The 25,999-nt window shown below is 33.0% G+C and overlaps 2 protein-coding genes across 2 annotated transcripts in view; both read left to right on the forward strand.

The window, feature by feature from the left end:
* The window catches only part of LOC106107324, a 29,845-nt gene extending 11,223 nt beyond the window's left edge, over nucleotides 1-18,622 (forward strand). The window contains exon 2 of the mRNA XM_013288136.1: nucleotides 17,896-18,622. Coding sequence (XP_013143590.1) covers nucleotides 17,896-18,490 — 595 coding nt within the window. The 3' untranslated portion in view covers nucleotides 18,491-18,622. The remainder of the gene's footprint in view (nucleotides 1-17,895) is intronic.
* Nucleotides 18,623-21,201: 2,579 nt separating this feature from the next.
* On the forward strand, nucleotides 21,202-24,987 carry LOC106107329 (E3 ubiquitin-protein ligase RING1). The gene is made up of 4 exons (XM_013288144.1): nucleotides 21,202-22,052; nucleotides 23,188-23,360; nucleotides 23,746-23,918; nucleotides 24,476-24,987. The coding sequence occupies exons 1-4, from the start codon at nucleotides 21,313-21,315 to the stop codon at nucleotides 24,518-24,520; spliced, it is 1,131 nt and encodes a 376-aa protein (XP_013143598.1). The 5' UTR covers nucleotides 21,202-21,312; the 3' UTR covers nucleotides 24,521-24,987.
* The last annotated feature ends 1,012 nt before the right edge of the window (nucleotides 24,988-25,999 follow it).

The following is a 25,999-nucleotide window of genomic DNA, read 5'->3' on the forward strand; positions in this document are numbered from 1 at the left end:
AGTTAATAGATCTACATATCGAAGATGCTTCGCATTTCGAAACTAACCTCTTTTAATGACATTATTGAAAACATAGCCCATTGATTAAAACATCGATTTATACATTACACACATGTTAAAGATACGCAAATTGTACTAAATAATTTAAAGTACAGCATAATTCAGAACTTAACTTAAAATACGTAACGGTACCGTCTTAGGAATTCGATCAAGTCTGGTAATTGTCTACTTATTAACGCAATAGTGGATGGCTCGTTGAATAATAATTCAAACAAAAAACGTTTGACAAACGGAGATCGAGATCGATTTCACGGCATCATATCACGCTTCGGTTTTTGTGATCAGTCCGATTGGTGACAGTTAAGACGAGAATGTGACGGCGGTTAGAAGGTTAAGAGGGTAATGGATTTAGTGCATTTTGTATGGTCTTATTTGTCTTGACGTTTTTTTTTTTATATGAGAAGGGGGCAAACGAGCGGCGGAAACACAAAGGTGGTCAACGACGCCCATGGACATCCGCAACACCAGAGGAAATTGTAGGCTTCTTGAAGGACCCTAAGTCGTATCTGTTTGGAAATACCGCCGTTTGTTTTAACATTTAACTACTGGCGAATTAAAGAAAATTTAAACCACTATATCATAAGCGTTTAGGTAAAAATTATTGATTGTTTCCCATTATTCTTTTCTGTATTCATTCTTTTATAAGTCACCAATATTTTTCCATCATCATCAGCTCACTTAAGGCGTCGGAATTTACCCCAAACTAGGGGTGATTAGTCCGACCACGCTGACCCAGTTAACTTCACGTCATTTTTGACCACGGTACAATGTTAAAATAACACGTATTTCCAGTTTAAATTTAATTAAAGTTTTTATCTCGTGTATCTTGAGTGGTCATTTAGCATTCTAGTAATACAAATAGAGGTACTAGGTCATTAATTATCACGTTCGTGTTCAACCACTCGCTGCTATGCGACCAGTTAACTCTATTCCTGTAGACTAAGATAAAAACTAGATTCCATTTTATACTGCCTTGCTAATAAAATCTTAAATTTACGAACATAATGGGCTTATTAAGACAATACACTCATCATCATCTCCCCTACTCCTGTTGGGTCAGCGCACCGGGTTTTCGTCCTCCAAATAACTCTATCATCCATCATTTCAGTCTTCACTACCTTCTTTATCATGTCTCCTTTTACGCAATCCATCCATCTCTTTCAATAATATTAAGTCAATATACTATTACAAATTAAATAGTTTAACAATCTTAATAATCTGTGACAAATCAAATTTTTAAGTTTTTGAAGTGGCAATAAATTAAAAATATTACATCATATCTTTATTAATAAAGCAGATTTGTTCGTCCTGAACTGTATTCCAGTTTTTTTTTACTTTTTTTTAAATGTAAATTCTTAGTCACCAGTTACTTTCCCATGGTGTCACATTCTCGCATATAAAGTGGGATTCTATTCAATGTTATGTTGGCAATGGACTAGTTGACAGAATAATGGCAACACTGAACATGCCAATAAAACATCCCCCGATATAACATAGCGTAAACTCTAGACCAGTTTTATGGCATTTTAATTAAATATCTATTAATGTTTATCTGATGAATGTAGAGCTAAAGGAATCCCATTATCCAATAACTTCTAGTTTAAAGTATTGGTTTTCATATCTTAATTTATGGTTATCATTTATAGTGTTTGCATATTTAATCGAATTTTAATTCAAGCCACAGATAATAAAATATATCTAATTGTAAATCAATCGTGTAAAATTGTAATAAATTGTAATAAAAAAAAAATAAGATCATCATCGTTTTGTCTATGGTTATTTCAAAAAGATTATAATAGCAATGTTTTTGCAATAGAGGTGTTACGGTGACCCATTTAATTTCAAAGCTCATGCAGCACGGATAAATAATTCAAAAGTCTATAGTTTTTGAAAGATTTAAATATCTCATACATTGCAGTTGCGTGATTTTAAAAAAAAAGTCCCGCGTTAATCCGTGTCATTGCCTCCAGCTGTGTTGCCATTTCCATGATTTCCATAATAAACATAAATTGGCCGCAGGAGTGTTACCAGAATATTAATTCCTTCAGATGTGAGAATAGTCGATGACCGCTACACGAAACGGTAATATATTTGCATACAACATTACGCACTTAGAGCTGATTTAAAATAAGTGTTTTTAATTCTATTCCCACGATTTTAGAGAATTTCAAACTGGCTGTTTACGCGGTTAGAATAACCTTGCGTGAAACTAGACAAAGAAGTGTATTATGTTTTATTGTTTTTTTATTATTGCTCTAATTTATTCTCTAACGTTCATATTTTGTATAATTAAAATGTAAAGTCGTCTTAATTAATGAAGTTTAAGTTTTAATTAAGAATTCTTTGCATAAAACTGCTATTTTATAATAAGGATAATAATATATATTTAATTATCTAGCCTGTTGTTTTTTTTTAATTTGATGCACTTATATATAAATAAATATTTTAAAATCTATCATACATGTAAGCAAACGGTACGAGGTAAAAGGTAAAGGGCTATAAAACTTGGCAATTTATGTACCGCTTTTCAACTAATCGTAAAACATCGCTTATGACTAGCGGTTAAGGATTTAAGTGAATCTCATATGTACATGTAACAATAATTACGCACTCAGGACCATAACGTAAAGATGTAAGCAGACAGCGGATCGGAACGCGCAGTCCAGTCATACCTTACTCCCTTTTCTGCATTCACATACAAACATCAACTATTGTTAATTTTATTACTACCTTCTTAAGTATGTCACCAACAAACTTTTTTTTTGTCAAATATTTTGTGTACCACTGTGGTAGAGCCCGCTTTAACATCTTCGCACTAATGGGCCGGCTCGACCCCAGTGATATAACGGCCACACAGAAAATAGGCGGGAAGTGGAAGCGATTCCGCGTTTCGTCTGATGAGTGTGGTGCTGGAGGCCTAATTTTAGTCCCTTCCCTTTCCACCCTTTTCTTAAGAGGAAAGGATGGGAAGGAAAGTTGAGTTGAATTTGACGGTGGAGGAGACGCAAGGGGAAATATCCTCTTTACGTGCGTCTCCTCCTTCGTCAATTAAGGGTAGGCAACGCATTTGCAATTGGGGATGTTCATGGGCAGCGGTCGCTTTCCATTTCGGTGGATTCAGATGCCGCTAGCTCGTTTGCCAACCGTGTATTATATAAAAAAAATAGCATGCAATAAAATGAAATAGTACTAAGTATCTATACATATCTTCTGGCATTTTACGATAATAATTAGAATCGTGCTTATCTTACTAATATTACAAATAAGAAAATTCGTATGTTGTTTTAGAAGTTATTTCCAGAACGGCACAAGTTCAATAAGCAAAAATTTCTGATCTATCATACTAAGAAATATCCATTACACAAATATGACACACTAGCTTTTTCCCGCGACTCCGTCCACATGGAATAAAGAAGTAAAGTAGCCTATGTGTTTCAGATTTCGCTCTACATCTTTCCCAATTTCCATCGATATCCGTTCAGCAGTTTAGTGTACAATCTAACAACTTGTATATTTATAATATTAGTATGATGTGGTATAGATACTTTCTACTATTCTTAACAAAAACTATCATCATATGCCCGCGAAGTCAGTAAATTCCTTGGTGCGAAATGCCAACAACCCACAAAAACAGTTAACTCATGCAAAACAAAGATGCATGTCTATGGTGAGGAATGTCACGAGTTATTTAGTCTGTTATAGGGCTGTCAAAACTCTACTATTTTTTTTATTTAATCCAAATCGTTTTATTTATTTAATTCTATTTTCTATTAACTATAAAAATATAAATACAAATGTCATAATTCTTAATGTTGGCAACTTGTACTTTATGGTCCCTTTCCCACATGAAGGTTTTTTCCAATTAATTCACCCCCTAAGTTTAATAGCTTTAAAATACATAGCCTAAAGCGTGTCGTAAATGTAGTAGGGCTCTTTATTAAAGAAGGAATTATTCAACAATATGCTATGATTTCTGACATCCTACGCCACGAAGAAGTTGTGTGTTTACGCTTTATTACTCGTATATTAGGTATAGAGTATAAAGTGTGTCAACCCTAACGTTGGCGCATGCATAGGCATATCAGATACATAGATCAGGATCCAGCGCAGGACCTTTGAACTGCAGAAGTGCACGCGTCGCCTGCGGACTGACCTTAATATAACATTTATAAGTTATCCAACGTAAACGTTCATACATCTGAACTTCATCCATTTATGGTCAGTTTTCCAGGTATATTAAACTAATCGTTAGTGTTTTATCGACATCTTCAAGCAATGCGTTTCCAAACTAACTTGGAACTTCCTCACTAACGTAACTTGAGATTTACAACGTTGAAATTTACGTCAAACAAATAACAATGAATCACTAAGTATTGATAAAAAACCCGCATTAATAACGTAAAGTCAAGTTGTTGTTTCGTAAAATTTCCTTACAAATAATATCAATAATTCCTATTTAAATCTTAAGAAACATGAATTGAAAAGTGAAAATGTTTACCTTTATATATCAGTTTGTATCGTTTTAATTGACAGTACATAAACGGTACAACTAAATCATTGAGACATGTGTTCACATTGTAAAACAAGTTTAAAAATTAATGCCGAGCTATAAAAAATATAACAAGAATCTTAGAAAAGCTTTACCGACCACTCTAATGGCTAAAAGAAACTTGTTGGGAGAAAATCAAGCCTTTTACTTACTAAGAACAACGTATTAGAGAAATAGTTACATTTAACAAATCTCTAAGAATCTATTAATTATTCGCTACAATAAAGTTTGTTTATTAATTGAATTAGGCTAGTTATTCTGTCAAAAATATTGTCTAACACATTTTTTATTTACTACTAGCTGTTACTTCGCCCGCGCGGAATTCAAAAATAACCTATGTTACTCCCAGATAAATGACCTTTCTAATGGTGAAAGATTTTTTAAAATTGGCCCGGTAGTTTTTGATTTATTTCAATACATACAAAAATACAAATCTCTTTTTGACCTTCTCAAAAGAAGGAGGTACTCAATTCGTCTGTATGTTTTTTATATGTGTTACGGCATAACTCCGCCGCTAGTGGACCGATTTTATCGAGGTCAGGATCAAGATAGCAAAAACAATTTAAGTTAGGTTTGCATAAAAATTGAATAAAAAAATTCTCAAAATATTTTTGAAGAGTAATAAGGCATCTTTAGATGTTAATATTTAATAACATTGTATAGACAATAAAGTAAAAATCAATAATAATACAATTTACCGTAATAGCGGGGAATCTAAGCCGCTTTGACTGACCGTACATTGAAAGCCGTTGATTCCATTAAGTGGCATTATTAGTTTTTCTTCAACACCTTCGTAAAGTGTGTAATTTAACAGTATTCTCATGCTTCTAATAAGACATTAATGGAAATAACTTTGCTTATTTCTTGCGTGTAAGCGTGGATTAGTACATAAATCGACTACTTAAACTTCGAACTTTGTGTCTTAGCGTAAAACTGCCATAGATAATTAAAAAATCTTATTTTCGTGATTGCATGTAACTTTACAATTTTAAAGGATTCAATCAAAACTTTATGGTAGACTTGATAATGTTAAAAACTGTTGTTACCTACGTCAATATATTCCTAATGTCTAGAAGCAAAATTGTGATCTGGTTTGGGCACGACGGGTTATAAGACCAATAAATGGGGATTTCACTCTACTGCCTACTATTTCTAAGTTAATCTCAATTCTTCATAACTGAAATACACTTAACAACTGTCGTAACCAGCCAAAGTCGTGTTAGTAGTCGCGTGTTAGTTAAAATTTCAAATAAGCCGTAGTTAGATGTCCCATACATTTGTGGGCACGTGCTAAATGATGTTATAGGTAGGTCCCGCTAGCCTTGCGGTCGCCGACCTCCAGGTCGTCGGTTGCGTGCCTTGTCCCCTGTCACCAAATTAATGGCTCTCCCTTTAGCGGCGCCTCTCGTGTTAGCCCCGTAAGGAGTGACCCAAATACACTAACGGGGATATTAATATTTATGGACAATAGATAATTCACATGCAAGTTTCGTAAAACTATCGAATAAAAAATGAGATATATAATAACTAATATTGTGAATGCGAAAGTTTAGATGGTTAGAAGTTTGTTGAAGTTTGCCGCCTAAAATGCTGATCGGTTCTCAATATTTGATAGATGTAGACCATAGTATGGAAGAACTCATTTCTTTTAGAAAGAGTGCAGCATTAACGCCTTGGATTTTTGCCTGCCTGAATCACGTTACACTACGCTTAATGTATGATTCGTCTGATTTGTAAAATGTTTTTCTTATTCAAGCAGCTAAGTAACCCTTAAACTATTGTGACTTCCTGACCGTGAGAAAGTTTTCATAAAATACTGCACAAAACAAATGTGTTGTAATTGTTTTATTTAGCTGTGGGTTTCGACTGCAGTGATACTTATATTCACATAGTCTGTGGTTTGTCACAGATAATGTAAAAACAATAATAATACAGACAACTCCAATTCGAAATTCAAATTGTGAATTAAAAAAATCTCCTCGTTTTTCATTACGACATTAGAATGAACGGTTAATCTTTTACAACATGGCCAAATCGTATTTTTGCCGGAATATCATAAAGGGAAAAATTGGACTTGTTAACTTTGTGTTAATTATTGTTGTTAATTCTTTCTCCAGATCTACAAGTGAAGTGTTGTTTTCTGAACGTTTTCATAATATATCGTGTTTTATTTGAATGTAATGTAATATGTCGCGTGTAAGAAATTCCGTGTATAGACATATCACGTGCTGTAAAATGTAATGTTTATTTATACGATTCAAATGTACATGATCTGTCGGAGATAATAAGTATGCATGCAGCATGCAAATAAATATAGCTAAAACTTTTTTGTTGCATGTTACATGCATGAAAACTAGGAAACTAAGAAAATCTAGCTGTTTCCTAGTTGATAAAATATAAACGTATGAGAAATGATATATAAAATATAAATTAAATACATAGATTTCTAATTACATTAGCTTTAACAAGACATTTACAACAGATGGTTATATTTTTTTTACAAAAATATTTTTTACTACATCTATTTGGCTTTTGCTACTGCCGACTCAAAAGCGCAGACCTCTTGTTCCGTCAAATCATATAGGATATCATTAATGTTGCCATATAAAAACCGTTGAGCGCACTTAAAATGGAATGTTCATATTTCGAATTATTTTCATGTCTATGGTTTTTCTATCATTTTAAAGTTCTCATCAACTCGTACAAGCCACTCATAAACTCGGCGGGCTTCTGGCTGCAACTCAAATTGTACTGATGTCTTTGAATAATAGTCACGTAATACACAGTAAATTTATTTTGCCTTTTAAGAAAAAAACAAAGGAGTATTGACCTACAACGGTACAATAAAAGAAAATGTTGAAATTGATAAAATAGTTACATTACAGCTATTTAAGATTTACGATTACACATTTTTTACAGTCAATATTGCGATAACTATTTTTTTTTTCTGAAATACGGTATTACCATAATTTCAGTCAGGTACTAATAAGTTCAGATACACATTTATTTTTAACATGTTGCATGTTTTGCTAATTACCTTGAATTACAAATATGAATGTATTCCTAAGAATTTGCGTAAGCGTAACTCAAGTTCGTATTAAAATTAATCATTAAAACTATTTACATTAATGACTAGCTGTTGCTCGCGACTTCTTCCATGTGTAATTAATTATCAGCGAAAAATATAGCCTAATACACTCATTGATAACATATCTTTTTAATGGTGAAATTTTTTTTTAAATCGGTCCAATAGTTTTTGAGTTATTTCAATATATACAAAAATCAAAAAAATACAAATCTTTCCTCTTTATTATATTAGTACAAAATAACGTTCTTTAACCATAAAGAAGTTGAACAATAGTATGAAAAGTAATAAAAAATGCAAACAACATAATTATGAAACAACGTCTTTACACATTTTAATTATCTCGTTTAAGTATAAAACCATTCAGACAGAGTTTCTCGGTATTCTATGACTGCAAACTAGACATATCATACCAGACTTAAACTGCGTATCATGCTTTAAAAAATAACATTTACTTAGAATTAGTAACGATGTTTTTAAAACATAGAGAAATAGTTAGTTTTTAATATTTAAGTCCTTTGAAATTAAAAAGTAAATGTACATCGAGAAGTTTATACAAATTTAACCTAATTTACTGTAATTAAATTGTTTAAACTATCGTGAGACATTACTTTAAGCGAAAATTAATTAAAAACGGCTCAACTCACGCTTTTTTCCTCCGGTGACGGCACCGACTAGTTTCGGATCCTTCGGGGATCCTTCTTCAGGGCGAGTATTATTTAACTTTTGTTCGCGGTCGCGTCGCGCCTCGCACTGAGAAATAATAATTTACTGTACAATATTATTTGGAAAAATTTGATTGTTTCCATTGAATAGACTCAGAAAACACTGAATCGATTAAATCTTTGAAAATTACCGACTATATTTGAATTTTTTTTAAATTCCGCTATTGTTTTTATAAAGATATTCCGCCGGGGAACAGATTCATGGTACCATTTAGGAGTCGTTCGTCGTAAGACATACCAAGTAATGTTACTAGATGACGAGACAACGTGTTAATTGCTGTTTTAAATTCATTCATACATATTTATTGGTGGTATTACATCGATAAATCCCGTCAGACTCGATCAACATTCTCATTTCATGTCAACAATCTGACAGATTTATTGGTTACGTACAAAATAAGCTGTATACTGCCATTTCTGTCTAATCGTTGCAAACTACATACGCTGATGGAGGCGTGGATGTATAATTTTGGGTATTAAAAAAGCGAAGTCCAAGAATCATCTTTATTCGCATCACTGTCGAACTGTCATAGACAATTTATTACATTTTTTAATATTAAATTTAATGTTTCACGCAACATTCGTCTTTGATACAGACACGATCAATATCTTTTTCATCTGTTTCTAATTAACTTTTATTTTCACTTGATATTGTATCTATGTAATTTTTAGCAGCCATAAATAAACATAAGTTTTCAAAACAATCATAAAATACAAACCAATACCAAAACCGTGTACAAATAAATTGAGAAAATATTTTATTGCACCAACAATATCTCGTTTCAATTACATTGAAAGCTTTTAAAATAAAATCACTCCGTCTAAGAAGCCTGATAAAGACAAAGTCTGTGATAGCAAAGATGCTTCGGTTGCAGGTTTCAATTAGCTAAAACAATAGGGGATGGATTCTATCAAGTTACGCCGCAGACGAGAGACGGGATTAATATTACCATTTATAAGATTTCTCTGTAATATTGCAGTGGCAATAATTTTAAAACGAAGAAATAAACTTACTAAAGTACAAGAACAGTTATTTCATATTATATAAATAGTTTTTCTAAATACGTCAATCAGTTACAATTTTTTTTTTAAATTTCGAATTAAAAACAAAACTCATAATAAAAAATAATATTTTTACATAAACAAAGAATAGTTTAATAATAATAATAGTAATAATAGTTTTATTTTTTTTAAGACAAGAATACTCTATCATTACTTTTTTTTATAATATAAGGTGGCAAACGAACAAGCGGCCACCTGAATCCACCGAAATGGAAAGCGACCGCTTCCCATAAACATACGCAATTGCAGATGCGTTGCCTACCCTAAATCGAGGAGGAGAAGCACAAAAAGAGGACATATTCCCTTCCTAAGCGTCTCCTCCACCGTCAAATCCACTTTTCCTTCCCATCCTTTCCTCTTAAGAAAAGTGTGGAAAGGAAATGGGACTAAAATTAGGCCTAATTACTTTGCCTTTCATTAGTTATTAATAGAATCACTTATGACACCATAGACATAAGTCATGTTTATCATCGTTGGCGCCAAAAGTGTCACAATATATTTAATGTTTTCTTTCAAATTGTACTTCTCATCTTGTTAACATACTCCGCCGTCTGCTTTAAAAATAGTGTTCTTAATACCCTAGACTTTATCTCAATTCTGAAAGAGGCAATTTTAAAAGACGGCAATTGTCTGCAGTTTAAACACTTAATGATACGATGGCACTTCTTTATGCCAGTTTTTTTTAAATGTCTCAACGATTGTCTAGCCATGTTTTTACTCTGTAATAACCATTTAAAAGTAATGTGTCACTTTCATTATTGTTTCACCTAACCTCCCACGTATTTAATAAATACAAAACAATTTCACAAGAAATGTTTAAAGAAAATAATTGAGGCGCTTATAGTAATTATTTTTTATTTGCTAGCAAGTTTTAATAATATCTGAGCATCTTAAATCGACCTAAGCCCGTTCTCCGATTATTTTGCTCTGAATACAGAGATAACAAGCGTAGCGGGGCTGTGACAATTTTGCGTGCGACTGTCGCGTGCCATCCACAAAAACTGACTAAAAACTATTGCAGAACGCCAGAATAAACCCCCAGTAATAATGATTCGGAACGCACAAGAAATGCTGCTGGAGAAACGACATTTTACGCTAGTGATGTCTATCATATTTGCATCGATATCGACAAATAGTGATCGATGGAGGCTTGTTTTAGACTTTTTTAAATACGATTAAGTAGTTACATATCGATTTTTGCATGATCTAGACTACTTATCGTTAGTTCAGTAAATGTTTATATCTGAAAGCAACTCGAAATTAAATGTATTGACAGACGAGATTTATTTTTCTTAACATTGTTTTTTTACTTATTACGCAAACAATAATGAACAAAATGCCTAATGTAATCTTGGAATAAAAATAGTTTAAGCAGGCCATTAAAGTATCACAAAACTAATAGAAAATACTTAGTCTAGTTGTAAAATGCATTCATATTTCCGCGAAAATTGTCAAAGGATTTTTTTCTTAGAACGACACGCTCGATTGATAGATCATCGAAGCATCAATTCTAGTTACAGACAAAATAAATAAGTGAATCAGTTTCATAAACGAAACGTGTTTTTTCCTCCAAAATCATTTTCGCTGATAATTACGTTTTACCACAACATGGGCTTTTTTAATCTGTAAACATAATAGTTTTAGTAGAAATAGATTATATACATTAATTAAACAATTAAAAAGATTACATTTATTTTATTTACAAAAAATATTATTCACATCACTAGTTACTGCGTTTTAAGCGCATTAGGGATAAGTAATTCGATATCTGCAGACTACCGATCGCGTAACGTCTCGAAAGCAGGCGTTTGTCAGAACATCCTGTATATTCAACAGATAATTAACATAAAACAACTAAGAAGTTAATTATACTTTTGATGATGTGATAAACAGATGGCAATCTTTTAATGCTCGTCTCCAATGCCGGCAAAATTATACATAATCTGTGCAAGATATGTGCGGTAAATGTATGTTACTGCGGGTTTTCATTGATGAAATATTTATCTTTACAAAATATTGTTATCTCAGTTTTTCATAAAAAATCAGAGAGATAACTCTTACGTCACAAGTCACGGCGGACTTTCCAGGGAGCTGGATCGAAAAGGGCGCCACAGATCTGCATCATAGCCCAATTTACACCTCCTAAAAAGGGGGTGCCGTAAAAATCTTGCCCAAGACGCTGGTACCGCTAAATCTGTTACTGGATTACAATTTGTTTTTTTTTGTAGAAACTTAGACCAGGCAGAAATAGAGTAGTGATAGTACTAGTACAGTATGGTATAATCTGTGGTAAAAATATAGCGTAATTTGATGCGCAGTCTAATCAATCAGCCATAGGCGCTGGAATTCGACAGATGTAATTTTTTACATAACTTTCTTGCTGAACGCTTGTTTAATCACCAATAATCTCATTAGGTGTTAATTGCGAGTAATTATATTGAGTGTAGACACGATAATCGAACAAAAACAAATTATACTGCAAAAAACAAACGCCAATATCGCTTTTCGACTGGTTAAAACAGAGAAAAAGGATGCGAGTAATGTTTTTTTAATTGCTTGTGGTTTTTTAGATTTACATTGTAACCTAATCTGAAGTAAAATAATTGTTTGTAGTCACTTTTGTACGTAAAATAAGTGTGACTAAATACGATGGTTCAGGGAAAGGGACAAATGAAGAGTTTGCGGTTGCCAGAGAACATCGACCCGGCGTGTGGTTGCCAGTATAAAAAACTAAATTATATGTTCACTTTAATGACATTCATACTAAATCCAGCTTAACATGACCTCATTTTTGCAATTGACATGTATGATGAATGTCTTAATTTGTGTTTCTTTGATTTATTTGTTTTTATTTCAAAAGTACGACTTATATTTTTAATCATTTGTCATTTGTTTATTCCCTCTTTCGTCGTTTAATTAAAAAATAATTCAACTTAAGATTAACAAAAAACATAATCTGCAAATTACATTTTCCAGTTTAAAAAAAAACTTACAAAGTAACAACACATTGCATTCTGCAACCCATATTAAATATACTTTACATGTCATATTACAAAAATATTGTAGACACGTAAAAAGGAACGCATGTGACTCATACGAAACGCGCGAAAGAAAAGAATAGTGCGTAACAACCATAATGACCGTGTAATGCAAAGGAATTCGAATAGTCTAGAATAAAAATAGACCTTCTACTTAACCATTTACGAAGTGACATTGTATCAAGATAAAAATAGCCACGCTTTACTATAAATAATCCCACATTATCCCGCAATATATTAAGTGCTACAAAATATAAATTGCTGTGTGAATTAAAAGCTATAAAAGTTGTTTAAATACAGTTAATGCTTCTTAGAGACATTTATGTGTGATTTAGTGTAAAAAATAACCAAGAGAATTTATAAGTGACAATTACAGCAGTTAGATTTGCACAGATTAGCACACGAATTTTAATGTATTATATAAAATTGTTATTACTATTATATTAAAGGCAAAATTTAAAAATAGAGCAAAACTTATAGTTGAGTATAGATAGCGTTTGCAGGAAGAAGGCGGCACGAATTAATTGCCAGGCTGTAACAATGAAACACTGTTTACACTAACTTCAGAATAGTACTTGTGCTGAAGCATAGAGCATTATGTTGCGTATTTACACTTTTTACGATGACAATCGATAAAAAGTTAGATTTTGTCTTTGACTAGAGCAATATTTTTTATCTGTTACGTAAATTATGACTCGTATCTTGCTACTAAATTAATAAAATCATTATTGTTTTAAAAGAAAATTATAACGGTTTCATGGTAAATAAATACGTTTTACAATAGAAATAGAAGTAGCACGACTCCTGCTATGATCTTGTTATTGTTATCTCTGTTTTTTAAATGAGAAAGATAGAGAAAAATGATTTTGTAAAGGTACTTCAGCATTGTTAACCTACAGTTTCAAAGTTCGCAAAAACGTCACGTATTGGAGCAAACATGCGACATAGCGATGCAGTGCGTTGACCGCGACCCGAGGTCGAGGGCAAGCGGTCACCGGTGAGGGTCCACCCACACTGTCGTAGTGTAAACAGAGCTTAAAACCTACAAATTCATGACACACCTTGTGCCACATTACACTGAGTAGATTAGCAACATAACACTTATGCCAGTAATACGAGGGTTTGACACATCGATTCTTGTATAATAACGACTTGCAATAAATCATAAATATTATAAATGCGAAAGTTATGATGGATGGATGCACGTTTCTTAGCATTTGTAGCCTAAACGGCTGAAAGGATCTCCATGAAATTTTGTACAAGTATTTTGTACAGCATAGTCTGGAAGAACACATAGGCTTTTTATCCCGGGAATAGTTACGGTTGCCGTGGGATTTATTAATTTAGTTTTTTTAATGTTTACTCGATCATTCTACAACGGTTTAACATATCTTATTGAAATTTGGTACAGATATAAAACAAAGTCTGGCGTACACATGGGATTAGGGTTCATCCTCGAGAAATGTCCGGTTCTCGAGGGATACGTAGATTTTTATTTCTATAGTTCGTATCTTTACTAATACCACGCGGACGAAGTCGCGGGCAACAGCTTGTAAATCTATAAATTAACTAGCGATTAAAATACCAGATAACAACAATTTAAATACTCGTAGGTATCTGGGAGTCGATAAATCCAGTGTGACAGGATTCTTTTATATTTTTACAGGCAACGGATACGTAGATACCAGTTTATTAACTTTGATTGTATCAGAATGTATCCATTAATATCTCGATGTATTTTTATGAAAACTTAATTAAAAATAGTAGCTAAGTAATTTGTTATTCAGTTAAGGTTCTATTTAAAGAATAACTACAGTACATACAACGCATATTGGTCAAGGTGTCGCTTGCCCATGTTTTAGTTCTATGGGTGGGGAAACTGCCATTGAATTTGAAATCGCCAAAATAGCAGAGCGACCACTAACAATAGACCTTTAATCAGAGGGACGCACAGAAAAATTACATTCCCCCATTCTTTATTTGTGCGAAAAAGAGTGGAAAAGGGCTAAAATTACGCTTTAAACGGTTCATATACTGCTTCTCTGTATTTATATAAATAGAAATAATATATTGAATAAGTTTATAAGCACTTTTTATTTAAAAAAATCAACAGTAACGGGTGCATCGTAAGTGACAGATAAAATTTATCTGCTGGACATTGAGTTATAGATGACCGACAGTAGAAGCTCAGTCAGAGTACGATTTAACTTTTTTCTTAACGTAATTTGTAATTGTTATAAGGCTGCAGCCACATTCTACAGACATAGGTTGCAAGTAGAGCGCGCACTATCACGGACTTACCAAATGTGGTACGGCAAACGTGACCCAGGAACATCCCGGTGAAACGAGTTTGTATGCTTATGGGTGGGTCATGAGACATGATTTATTGTATTTTTGTTGTCAATTTACCTACGAGATATAGTCTTTTAAAACTATCTCTATACAAGTAATAAAATTGAAGTGTCTTTTTGTAATATCAAAAGAAAAATTCCAGATTTCGTGAAGATGTATTCGCGTTACTGATGACGAAAATCAATTTTTTTTTTGTCTGCCTGTCTGTCTGCCCGCAAGCCGCGTTTGTTCCGGGTAATCTCCGAAACGGCTGGACCGATTTAGACCGGACTTTCAGTGAAGGGTAGCTGACATAGACGTGTATTTTATCTTAATATTGCGTGTATGAAGTCGCGGTCAACAGCTAGTTAAAAATAAAACTGGCTGGAAAATCCCTTTACTACTTTAAGTATTAAAAATATAAATAACGACGCAAATTCGCATGAAATTATGAATTGACCTATATAGGACAAGCTATATATAACCCATAGTATATTGTAAATATTTGATTTTCTCCATTATGTCGCTGATAGCGTCATCATTATCACCAGCTCACTATACGTCCCCACTAAGGGGCTCTGAGCCTATTCTAAGTTATGGTGACTAGGCCATAATCAACCACATTGGCCAATTGCGGGTTAGTTGACTTCACACATATCTTTGAATTTCTTCATTGATGGTGCTGATAGTGTGGATTGAATTAACTGTCAGTTAAGTCGGAAATCAAAAAATGTCATTTCCATATCGACTAGTCCATATTATAGAGGTCAATGATTTAAATTCATGAGAGTAGCGCTACGCTATCCCACGAACCACGACAATGATTTATAATGCAAACCAAGTTAATTGAACATGACCTAGAATTTTACAATTACTTTGTTACCGCTTTTATATACGATTTATGTTGAGATTTTTAACAGTTACATAAAAACAGACTTATTCTGTATACGCAGTTAATTTTATTTTTTAATACGATGCTTTATCAATATCTATACAGATATTATAAAAAGGAAAGATTTGTATTTTTGTAAGTATTGGAATAATCCAAAAACCACTGGAACGATTTCTCGCACCATTAAAAAGCTATACGTTATCAGTGAGTAACATAGGCTATATATATTTAATTATTTTATTTTATTTCACGTGAACGTAGAGCTAGTATTTTTGATCGACTTCCCAAAAGAAGGAGGTACACAAGTCGTCTGTATGTTTTTTTTATTTTCTTATATAAATCTAAATTAAAATCTAACCCGGATCTTGAGACAAATGTTGTGGACTAACATACGTTTAATTTTAACATGAGTCGGAAGAAAGCGTTTCTAAGAAGGACTTAATAAACAGTAAGTTGTTGAGTAAACAGTGACCATTCATGAATCGGCCGCCGCGAAGAAAACTGGCTTTTTATAGTATTTGTCTTACTGGCATTCTAATGACCACCTTCAGCTCAGGTGTCAGAATGTAGACGTTATGAAGCGTGTTTTGGATTCGATTGCGCTTTTTCTGCTGCGTACTATCGAGGATAGATTTATATTTTTGTATGGATTAAATAACTCAAAAACTACTGGGCTGATTTCAAATTTAAGATATTTGTTATTATTTTTTAAATTCACGCGGACGAAGTCGCTATTTTTTGGAACTAACCAAAAATATAGCCCATGTTACTCACAGATAAATTACCTTTCTAACGGTTTAAGAATATTGTATTAAATTTAAAATCGGCACAGTAGTTTTTGAGTTATTTCATTACATACAAAAATACAAATCTTTCCTCTTTATCATTTTAGTAAGAAAGTGTCCAAGTTATGACAGCTGAAGAACCACATTCGTCACTCGCCTCTTTCATACATCATTCATTCATTTGACATATAACCGCCATTCCTGAATGCGCATTACAATGAGGAATCTGTTTCAAATACACGACACATTTTCTCACATTATAAGTAAAAAATTATGCAAACGTACAAGTTACATACATGAGACCGGTGTTGACAAACTAGGTTCGCAAACACAGATTCTAATATTAGAGCAAAGTATACTAGGATAGAACACAGATACTAAAAGAACAAACAAAATTATAATGAACTAATCAACGGACCATAATGTAGCTTTGTCACATACTCATTTTATAAATATTACTGTCACTAAAAACTTCTTGGAGCTGTGCGAACAATGGCATGTCAATTACAGTAAAAAAAAAGTATTAGTAAAACACTGGCATAATATAATAGAGCATTTATAAAAAAATAACGGATACTCGTTTTAAAATCACTACTTTCTACCTTCTCAACAATTAAATAGAATTAATGAATCTCGTTGTGTCCCACGCATGCAAACAGCAACCTCATAGTCTATGCTAATTGCTTTTAAAACACGACAACGTCTCGAGTCGAACAACTGCACCTCGCGGCCATTTTGTTTGAGTTTTCGAGTGCCATCGGCAAACTATGCACACTTAGTCTAAAGTCAACGTACTGCCGCCGCTTTCTAAGATGTATGCCAATGTATTGACATCCCTGGAGGAACCTATCAACTTTTATGTCTCGTTCGGTTAGGGCCCCTTTGCCGCCATTTTGTTGTGCGTATATAAAACCGCTTTTGCTCGTTTTACAGCCAGTAATAATTTTATTAGCCGTAAAGTCATAAGAAAAATATGGTTCTATAGTGCAATGGATGTTTAAATGAACACACACGTAGTGGTATTGTTAAAAATAATTCTATTAGTTAACATTTTGTTAGAATCCAACCGATACTCTAAGAGTTTATGCAACCTTTGACTAAACTATCCCACAAATATTTAGCCGTTCCTTGATTCCTATAAGCTTATTGAGGTGCGCACACTACTCGATTTTTAGTTGTGCAACTCAGTTGAATTGGCTGCAAAACAATCGACAGTCGCACAATAATTGTGCGATAGTACTCAAAGGTGTCGAACCACTCTAAGATTAGCTTCAAAGGAAACTGTTTCCATCATCATATATCTACAGTCTAATAATAAGTGATTTAAAATTCTGTTTCCGAATAAAATTTCTTTCTCTTTATTTTCAGAACATTAACGTTACTCCTGATTGCGGTAGCAGCCGCGAGCACTACCAAAGCACACGAATCCAGCGACAACAACTTGACCAACGACAAGAATGAGCCAACCACACACGAGCTGCTCAGCTCCCTCGGCCTCAAGAAGCTGAGGATACCAGCGGCACACCACAGAAAGCGTCTCGCAGAACAAGGCAGGAGACACGGGACTGGAGATTCCAGAATGTACGTCATCAAACTGCCACCAAACACCAGTTACTACAGCCACGTGGATCCTGCACCAGCCGCCGCCAGGACGCTACCCCTACAGATGACCAGTAATGGGAAACCAGCTCGAGTTTACCACTGGAATTTACCAGTTCTCCATAAAGTTGCCAAAACCAGACCACAGGCGAGGTTCGATGATGATGTTATCGATGTAGAGAGCACTCCAACGTGGCCTAAAGGATCAAACCATCATCCTAATTCCTTAGAAGCGCTTGCATACTACGTCCCAGCGAAGAAGACATCTTTCAGGAAGTACTATTCAGGAAATGGAAAGCCAAAGTCGTTCTATGTGCTCGGAAATAACAAGCACGGCGCGGAATATCATAAGCTTTTGCCGTAAATATATTATTATTCCGTTATAATAGAGGATTAATCCCAACCGTCACTCTGCTATGTCCCCGCGTGGGGACAGATGAGAATAAAAAGTTTCATCCGTCCCACCATTTGCGATGTTGATGAACTTGTTTTATTTCTTAACAGTTCCATCTGTCATCTTATTGGTGATAGTGGGACTAAAATATAAACGGGTGAAACTTTTCATTCTCATCTGTCCCCACGTGGGGACAGAGCGGGGTGACGGTTGGTAATAATCCAATATAGATATAATGTTTAGGGAGCATTTATAATTTATCTTAATCCATAAACGCATAGTTTCTCTATTTGAATTAGAGGAATGTATGAAAATTTGGCTTAAAAAATATCATTGTATAAAAACGGCAATTGGCTGGAAAAATGTTAAAGAAATATACTAGACGCAAAACTGTTTGCTGGAATTTTTAAGTACACATTTTAATGAATGAATTTTGAAATAATAATTAAGTATTATTTTAAACAATCTTATTAAAATAAAGGATTAAGACTTTAATTAGGGCATTAGTTTTGCAACCAAGTGAAAGTACACTTTATATTTTTTTAATTAACATAAAAAATCTCATTGGACCCCAGTTAACACACATAGGCGTCAATGGGTCAAGTGTCAGTCCCTTTTTAGAGAATGTTAAAATTTTAAAATAGATAAATACCCCGAATAAGGCATTATAAATGGTAGCTAGCTCTCCCTAGGCCAAGGCTACTTTGTTTTGTGACGACGCCTGTGTATCTACATTCGTTTTAAATCGCTATCTCTAATGGTGTACTTATGGCTTTATTATAAAGTTACGTTTTTACGTTTCTATAAAATATAAACTATGTCCTTATCTTTCATAAAGAATCTATATAAAAATAATGTCGTCTCGTAAAACCTGACGTAACTTAGACCTAGTGTACCTAAGTCTCGTCATGTTATGAAGAGATTTTTTATTTAGTAACATGTATTATAACTGATCTATTACAGTCTACAAATAAACGCGGTATAAAGTTAAATTTAGGAATAAACTGAGTATAAGCTTTGTACTAATATTTGCTTATTCTCAGTTTATTTCCAAGTTTAAATTTATACCGCGTTTATTTGTAACGCTGTTAGTGTATATAACGGCTTTTTTTGTATTTAGAACTAGGTGATCAATAGGTGCTTAGATATGTTATTAAGACTGCAAATCGAATTTAAATTATTACGATTAGATATAAGATAACTATGCTACATTTTAGTTAATTGTAACTACTACGTAATATTAAATATTTTCAAAATGGAAGAGAACAAAAAAAACTACTAAACTAAGAGTTTTTTCTTCTTATTTGGAAATATTTATAAGCTGCCAATTGCATTTAAATCAATAATTACTTAACTATTCTTAATAACTTTTATTAAAATTGAAGTAATAGGTAGTGAGCGTTATTCGCAATATACAGTTATGTAAAAAATATTCAATAAAATTATGCAAAGCTGCAACTGCTTTCGTAAACCACAAATAAATGAAATAAGCTTGAGATGTTTTGTTTATTTATACCTGCACATAACCTACATTTTCTTTAAAGAGATAACCTAAATAACGTAAAAAGCGAAAAAAATACTTAAAACAGCATTTACAAGGAGTATTTTTCATTCAATATAGTATACTAGCTTTCTCTCTCGTTTGCGTCCCTGTGAAATTAAGAAATAAACAAAAGTGAGTACCCTATGTGTTATTCAAAGGATAGTCCTCTACATTTACACCAAATTTCATCGCAGTCCGTTCAGCCGTTTGGCTACAAACTCTAACAAACATAATCCATTCATCTAAACTTTCGTACCTTTATTAATATGATTAGATTAATGAAAATAAGAAAAGTACGTTATAGTAAACGTTAAGTAAATAGCAGTATAGCAGACAAATATGTCTTTTATGGTAAATATACTATAGGGCAGATTACTTAATTGGAAAGAATCAGAATTCGAAATAATTAATGAATTTGAAATAACGATTTCACGAAGATTCGTTGCGGTCTTGACTTGTGTTTTTACTTCTATTGGTATTGATTTTATAGCTTTTTAATTACTTGGGACTATTGGTGGCATAACATTACTACAAAATCCAACATCTGAAAAATTCAATTGTTAAAATGATAATTACGAAAAAAAAACACTGTATGTTCGTAGAGTTCCGTTTTGGCCAGGTTTTCAGTTATATTTTGAATCTAACAGAGATCTTGGAAACCCAATAACTACTAAGCGGAAACCTCCCGTGCGGACCATAGCATTCTTTATTCACATAGAACTTAGCTGCAAGTGAAAGAAAGAGGGCGAACAAGCGGTCAGTGGTAATGGATTCATAATTTTTTGAATCCCGTATAGACAACTAATTATAGGTAGTCTTACTTATTTCTTAACTACGAAGTACAATTTATGATATAATTAAAAACTACACGATTTAAGAAATTATATAGGCAAAAAGATAGAAAAAAGATTCCAATGTTCTTCATAGAATAGTGTAGATGGCAGTACTGCAACATTTTTAAAATATCTTTATTTTATTATACTATAACAATAATTAAAGGGAGCGACAATTAACTTATGTAATCAAAACCCGAATTGTACTATTAATTGAATGTACAGATGTGCCCTTAAAAGTCACATATATCATGCTAAATCGTCAAAAAATACTTTATGTTGACAAGTGGCAAGTGGTAATGGCAACATTGCGTTCAAATGCAAAACAATATGGTGGAAGCAGCTAGCCTGAGCTGTCATGTCAATTATCGCAAAATGTTTATTATTTCATAAATAAATATTATAATTTCACAAATATGTCATCAACAGAGCCTTCACAAAATAAAACATGGGAACTTTCACTCTACGAACTCCATCGGACGCCGCAAGAAGTCATAACAGATGCCACGGAAATTGCGGTTTCCCCACGGAGCTTGCACAGCGAACTGATGTGTCCGATTTGTTTAGATATGTTGAAAAAAACGATGACTACTAAGGAATGTCTCCACAGGTTCTGCTCAGATTGTATAATTACTGCACTTCGGTCAGGCAACAAGGAATGTCCGACGTGTCGCAAGAAACTGGTGTCAAAACGTTCCCTGCGACCTGATCCCAACTTTGACTTGTTAATATCTAAAATCTATCCTAGCAGAGATGAATATGAGGCTCATCAGGAGCGCGTCCTGGCTAAGCTGAACATGTCTCATTCGCAAGCGTCTTTAGTCAATTCTATAACTGAGGGGATAAAACTTCAGTCACAGAATAGGCCACAACGATCAAGAAAAAACCAAGAAGAAAGCAGCAATCCGTCAAATTCCAACGGTACTTCGGAACCGGTTCAAAACGGGAACAGTTCCTCAGTGCCCAAAGATGGTACATCAACTGGTAATCCGACCCCCCCTGGTCAGTCTACCTCCAATCCGGCGTCGGTGCGAAGTACGCCGTCTCCGGTACCTTCAAACGTAAGCTCTGTGTCAAAAAACACAAGCACAACTAAAAGGGCAAAATCTGTTCTTACATCGGAACGCAGTGAGGAAAGTGAATCTAGTGATGGCAGGTCTGTTTTCATTATAAACATATTTAAACATGTAAATAACGATTTGGAATGAAGTAGCACACTTCTATATTATCCAACCATTTCTAGAAATGCTTTCTTTGCCTGTAAGAGGTATTGCAAACCTTAATTACAGAGTAGGGTTCAATTGGAAATATATTATTATTATTACTTATATTCAAAATTTATTAAAATCCTACATTATTTATATATAAGAAAGATATATTTGCCTGTTTTTGTTGTGCCAAAATTAAACTATTTCTTTTCAAGATAAAACCAACAGGTAAATTTTCATTCTGGCTTTAGTTTTTATTTGCTATGAAGTATTTTCTTTTATTAAATGTTAAAGTTGTAGCTTTAATATGTTGTAATAGAATTTTATTTGTAATACACTAATTCTACATTAATATGAAAACTGAAATCCTTAAAACACAATTGTGAACAGCCAATCTTTAATAAAATTACAACAAATCAAATAATACCACAGTTCAGTAAAAAATACAACAATAATTACGAGTGTTCCATAAATTCCCACTGTAGCAGTTATAAATGTCATTAATACACAATATTGTACTTGAAATATTCTTAAAATCCTATTTATTTTTTTACATTCATGCTTTTACTAATGTCTTGTTCTATATCTTGCTTCTAGCCATCTATCTTGTTAATGTTCTTACCTTATAGACTTCTTCCTCTAAACTCTTTAACCCATCTATTACAGTCTTTTCTTGTAATGTAGTCAAATATTTCAAAGCCTAACCAAGACTATAAAAACCCTGCCCTGAAATTGCCAGCAATTGTAACTTACAGATAACTATACATGCAAACTGTTCAGTTAAAATTGTAGGTGGAGGCAATCCTAGAATTATATAGTTCAACTGACAGTTAAAATTTCGTTGATACAAGGTTTTATCTATTTTTAACAGTTTGAATTGTTATTTAAAAACAGAATTTATGTAGCTGACTTCATATAACAATGTTTAAAGTTTGCAATAAAATTAGTTCCCCGTTTCTCTCAATATTTGAGGGTTTTTATATTTCTGGTTAGTCTATAAATCTATAGAAGTTTCATTTTCTTAAGCATGTTCTTGTTTTTGTTGCGTTTTTTTTTGTATCATTTAGTTATTACCTGTTTCAGAACTGAAGGTGAAAATTCAATGGATACGGAGGGGGAGGGGGAGCCCCTGAACCCAAATGAAATAGAGTTAGTGTTTAAGCCTCATCCTACGGAAATGACCGGAGATAATCAATTAATGAGAGCCCTGAGAGATAGTTCTGTGAGGTATCTCAAGACCACGGCTAATGCTTCAGGTATGTACTCTCTTTCTGACTTTACCATGTGAAATTTAAAAAAAATCTCAGTAACTAGGCTATGTGTTCTTCGAGACTATGTCCTACATCTATGCAAAATTTCATCGAGATCCGTTCAGTAGTTTAGGCTACAAACTCTGACATCCATCCATTTAAAAGTTCACATTTATAATATTACAGTAGAACCTCGATAAGTTAAAGTCCAAGGGAAACACAGAATATTTTAAGTTATAGAGGTTTTAAGTTATTAAGGGTCTATGTTGTAGAGGTTTTGGGCTCTGATGGGAAGGAAACATATTATTTTTTGAAGTTATAGAGGTTTTTAAAAGGTTTGAGTTATCGAGGTCCGACTGTAGTAACATTATAACATTGTTTCAAATTTCAGTGGACCACTTAAGTAAATACTTAGCGATGCGTCTCACATTAGACCTGGATGCAGAGTTGCCGGAGGCTTACCGGCTGCTCAACTTCTGTATCTACGTGGCGCCCTCACCCGGACAGTTTGTGCCCCTCTCTGGTTCACAAACACTGAGGCAGATTAATGATAAATTCTGGAAGGTAATGTAATGTTACTGTTATCTCTCATATAAGCAAGCGACTCTAAAGAAAAAGCAGTAAGTTGTAATTGCTTCTCATTAAAAGAGCTAATTAAAAGAGATTTAAGTAAATGCGTTGAAAATGATAAGGCCACTCTTAAACTCCAAATTCCATTAAGATTATCTCATATGTCAGATTGTAAGTAGTACTTACCAACCAACATGTTAATATGCAAATGTTTTGTAAGATTCCCTTATTTGGCTGTAACTAGCTTACTGGAATCTATTACAGTAATTTAGTTGATATGTCATTCTGGTCAAAGAATTTTTATAATTTATAATTTCAAAACCTATTCAATGCAAATAATCAATTATTATTAACTAGCTTCCGCCCGCGACTCCGTCCGCGTGGCATTAATATAAAATAAAAGTAAGTAGCCTATGTGTTCTTCTGGACTATCCTGTACATCTGTACCTAATTTCATCGAAATCCGTTCAGCCGTTTAAGCTACAAACTTTAACAAACATCCATCCATCTAAACTTTCGCATTTATAATAATAGTAAAGTATCTATTTCAGGTGAACAAGCCACTAGAAATGTATTATTCTTGGAAGAAGACTTAGGGAATGAAACTCATTTTAGTTATGTTATAACTAAAATGATGTAGAGAAGATAGTTTAGTGTAACTATATAATTATAACGTATGAGAAATGGACTCATTTAACAGTGATAAATATCTACATATATCTATAGTTCAGTTATATAGTCTGTTGACAGCTTCGGAATTATTGGTTCTTAATAATCAAACTTTGGTAACATCAAAACTCTTTAATCTTCTGTACCTTAAGTAGTATAAATAAAAAATCAGATTGCCAAATGGTTAATAACTCAAAATAGACAAAAAACAACAGAGTTGGTACTATTTTAATTATAAATTAATTAATTAAAACAGTAAATAGAATATGTGGTGGTAGGTGGTGATGGTGTCGCTGGTGGCGAGCTGGTAACGATGCAGATTTAAATAATGCGACCGTTATTCTTCAAACCAATTTATTTTACACCGAACACTAAGACCACAACACAATAAAAATTAAAAGAAGGAGAGTACAACATGTTACAAGTAGAAGAGTAAGTAAATATTCAAGTGAAATTACATTAAGAAAAATTCTTTTTCATGTTGAAATCAATCATTTGTAATGAATTATCGCTTAAATGGTGAATTTTGAAGCTGTCAACATTACTATATGCATACTGTTTGTATTACATATTGTAATTTCATATATCAATAGAAATGTTACTATTTAGAAAACAACTATTATAAGGATCAATAGAATTTTGCAATTTTACATAAAAATAATGGAATTTAAAATAAGATTTTATACTACATTACACTAATAAATATCAGTACAATCTTTTTTATCTACAAGGATACATACTGCCAAAAATCTTGCACGAAAAATAGTGCTGTCTCTTTCACTCCCTGATAGAAAGTGAGACAACTATATATTGTACAATTGTTTAGCCAAATCACTGTTTATATTAGCAATTAAAAATATATCAAATACATATACTGCCAAGTAAATACTTTCCAAAGCCTGTTTCTATGTTCAGTTCTAATTTGTAGGCATAATTTTAACTTGAGAGTTCAACTGACAGTTATAATTTCGCTTACTTATGTATAATTTTAAGTGAACACTCTTCAGTTAGAAGTGAACATTAGCTAGCTTAATAGTAAAGAAATCTCATTCAAATACCTTATATATGTGAATATAATGTATCAGTTTAATAACTGCAAATATTCTTATGTGAATTCAAAAATTATTGTCTTTGCCTGTTATAGAATTTGTGCAATAATCTTTCTGATTCCGAAAATGATTAACCCTTCGTATTAAGTAAAAATTCTATGAAAATCTTGTTTAGTAATAAAAAATTATATCCAATTATGAATTTCATTTGTGTATGTCTTACATTTTTTAGTGACATGAAGTTGATACATTTTCGAGAAGTTATAACATCAACAATATCTGAGAATGTCTAAATTCTTTATGGATTGTTTTATTTTTATCCCTGTACAAAACTATTATCCAAACATAAAATCAAAC

The sequence above is a fragment of the Papilio polytes genome, unplaced genomic scaffold (genome assembly GCF_000836215.1).
Source record: "Papilio polytes unplaced genomic scaffold, Ppol_1.0 DF822067.1, whole genome shotgun sequence".
NCBI classification, from domain to species: domain Eukaryota; kingdom Metazoa; phylum Arthropoda; class Insecta; order Lepidoptera; family Papilionidae; genus Papilio; species Papilio polytes.

Coding starts and splice junctions, on each gene's coding strand:
- LOC106107329 (XM_013288144.1), top strand. CDS start 21,313: ATGTCATCAACAGAGCCTTCACAAAATAAAACATGGGAACTTTCACTC. Junction 22,053..23,187: donor AGTGAATCTAGTGATGGCAG/GTCTGTTTTCAT, acceptor TACCTGTTTCAG/AACTGAAGGTGAAAATTCAA. Junction 23,919..24,475: donor TTAATGATAAATTCTGGAAG/GTAATGTAATGT, acceptor TATCTATTTCAG/GTGAACAAGCCACTAGAAAT.